The sequence below is a fragment of the Pinus tabuliformis genome, chromosome 2_1, assembly GCF_031772625.1.
Source record: "Pinus tabuliformis cultivar Carrire ecotype Pingquan chromosome 2_1, CPIR1, whole genome shotgun sequence".
Lineage (NCBI taxonomy): Eukaryota > Viridiplantae > Streptophyta > Pinopsida > Pinales > Pinaceae > Pinus > Pinus tabuliformis.
The window spans coordinates 872,456,815-872,459,079 of NC_142299.1; the positions used below are offsets into that span (position 1 = coordinate 872,456,815).

The following is a 2,265-nucleotide window of genomic DNA, read 5'->3' on the forward strand; positions in this document are numbered from 1 at the left end:
AAAGGCATCTACAAGGCGCCCAGAGTTGTGAATATTATGGAATTCATGCGGATTGTTGAATACCTTCCCAGATTTGTACAACAGGAAGACTCAGAGGACCTGATGATGGAAGTATTGAAGAAGGAGCTTGAGGTGACTATAAAATGGTTTAAAAAAGACAAGAGTCCTGGGCCGGATGGGTGGACCATTAAGTTCTACATAGCCTTTTTTGACATCCTGGGGGACGATTTACTCAAGATTGTGGAGGACTGCAGAAGGAGTGGAAGAATTTCCCCGGCCATCAAATCCACCTTCATTGCCCTCATTCTAAAATCTGACAATCCCTCCTCATTCAACGACTTCCGACCCATTTCCCTCTGTAACTGCCTGTACAAGATTATTGCAAAGATCATAGCAAACCGACTGAAGCCTATCCTCTCCACGCACATATCCTCAGAGCAGTTTGATTTCCTTCAGCACAGACAGATACATGAGGCTATAGCCACAGTGCAAGAACTCCTCCACACTATGTAGATGAAGAAACAGAAAGGCATGATTCTGAAGGTGGACCTCTCAAAGGCTTTTGATAGAGCTAACTGGCTCTACATAAGATTACTTCTAACTCATCTTGGCTTTCCCTTTGCACATATCAAATGGATCATGAGTTGCATTAAAGACGTATCTTACAGTGTGTTATTAAATGGGGTAGCCACATCTTTCTTCCTCTCGGAGAGGGGTCTCAGGCAGGGATGCCCACTCTCCCCACTACTTTTCTTACTTATCATGGAAGGATTAAGCAGGGCCATCATAGCTGCCCGCAATAGGAATCAACTGGCTGGCATTAAGATATCTGAGAATTTTTATCTCACCCATCTATTATTTGTTGATGACATTCTCATTTTTTTAAATGGTAGTATTGGTGACACCACGGTCCTACAGAATATCTTCACTCTTTTTCAACAAGCAACCGGGATGACTATAAATGATGGTAAATCTACAATTACTTCCTTTGGCTGCTCACAACATGAGATTATATTTACCTCACAGCGCTTCCCTTTTACCTCACTGAACCTGGAGGACGGTCTTAAATATCTGGGCTTTAGGCTAAAGCCTAATGGGTATAGGATCGCGGACTGGACATGGCTGATTGCAAAAGTGGAGAAGCGCCTTCAGGTTTGGTACCATAAATACCTATCCCGTGTAGGTAGATTAGCCCTTATTAAAGCTATGATTGAAGCCACTCCTATTTTCTGGATGACTCTAGCTTGGATACTGAAAGGTATACTGAACATACTTCAAAGTATATGCTGCAGGTTTTTATGGAATGGTAATCAACCGGGTAGATTATTTGCTTGGGTCAAATGGGACACTATTGCAATGCCTAAGAGATGGGGAGGATGGGGTATCAAAAGGCTTGATCTTTTTTCCAAAGCCCTGGAAGCAAAGCTCGGTTGGAATCTTATCACCTCAAACAGCCTCTGGTCCCGGGTTGCACAGGTAAAATATAGATGGCCCATGAACCTGATGGACTGGTTCAGACAACAGCACAGAACAAGTAATAACATCTCCAATGTATGGAAGACAGTCATTAATGCATTACCACTCCTTTGTGAAGGCATTACATGGAGAATAAAGGAGGGAAATGCTGTTCGTATTGGCACGGACCCATGGGTTGGTTGTGGCAATGCACACAGACTACCGACAGACTTGATAAGGCATTTACACAGCAGGGGTATCACCCACATCAAACACATCGGTGACAGGAACAATTCCTCCTTCCTACAGCAAGCATGGAAATCGGCTCGTGATCTGGACATCCCTATACAGTGGCGACCTGATTGGTAGGAATACATGGACACTCTCACACAGGCTCACATCTGACTTTCCAAAGGACCGGATGAGATTATATGGGCCTTTGCCAAACATGGTACATATTCTCCAAAAGCGGGATATATGAGATTAATGGAACCATTCAAACCCCCGAACATAAACCCGACTTGGTGATTACTCTGGAAGCTCAAGCCGGCCCCTCATACCCACTTACTGATGTGGAACATTTTGTTTGATAAGATACCCACAGGGTCAAATCTGATGAAAAGGTCCTTCCACAACCCTTTCTGGTGTCACCTGTGTCACAATGAAGAAGAAAATATTGATCATCTCTTCCTACATTGCCCCACCACTAAGGCACATTGGAATTCCATCATTTCTCACTATCCTAGCTTAAAATTATGTCAAGGACACAACATTCTGGATGCCTGGAGCACATGGTGTCAAAGTCAAAAC

General features: G+C 43.7%; 1 protein-coding gene across 1 annotated transcript; it reads left to right on the forward strand.

The window, feature by feature from the left end:
* Positions 1-762: 762 nt before the first annotated feature.
* Positions 763-1,824, forward strand: LOC149203438 (uncharacterized). Its single transcript, XM_089401876.1, has 2 exons — positions 763-1,157; positions 1,293-1,824. Exons 1-2 carry the CDS (start codon positions 763-765, stop codon positions 1,822-1,824), a joined length of 927 nt encoding a protein of 308 aa, XP_089258002.1.
* The last annotated feature ends 441 nt before the right edge of the window (positions 1,825-2,265 follow it).

Coding starts and splice junctions, on each gene's coding strand:
- LOC149203438 (XM_089401876.1), top strand. CDS start 763: ATGGAAGGATTAAGCAGGGCCATCATAGCTGCCCGCAATAGGAATCAA. Junction 1,158..1,292: donor GAGAAGCGCCTTCAGGTTTG/GTACCATAAATA, acceptor TATATGCTGCAG/GTTTTTATGGAATGGTAATC.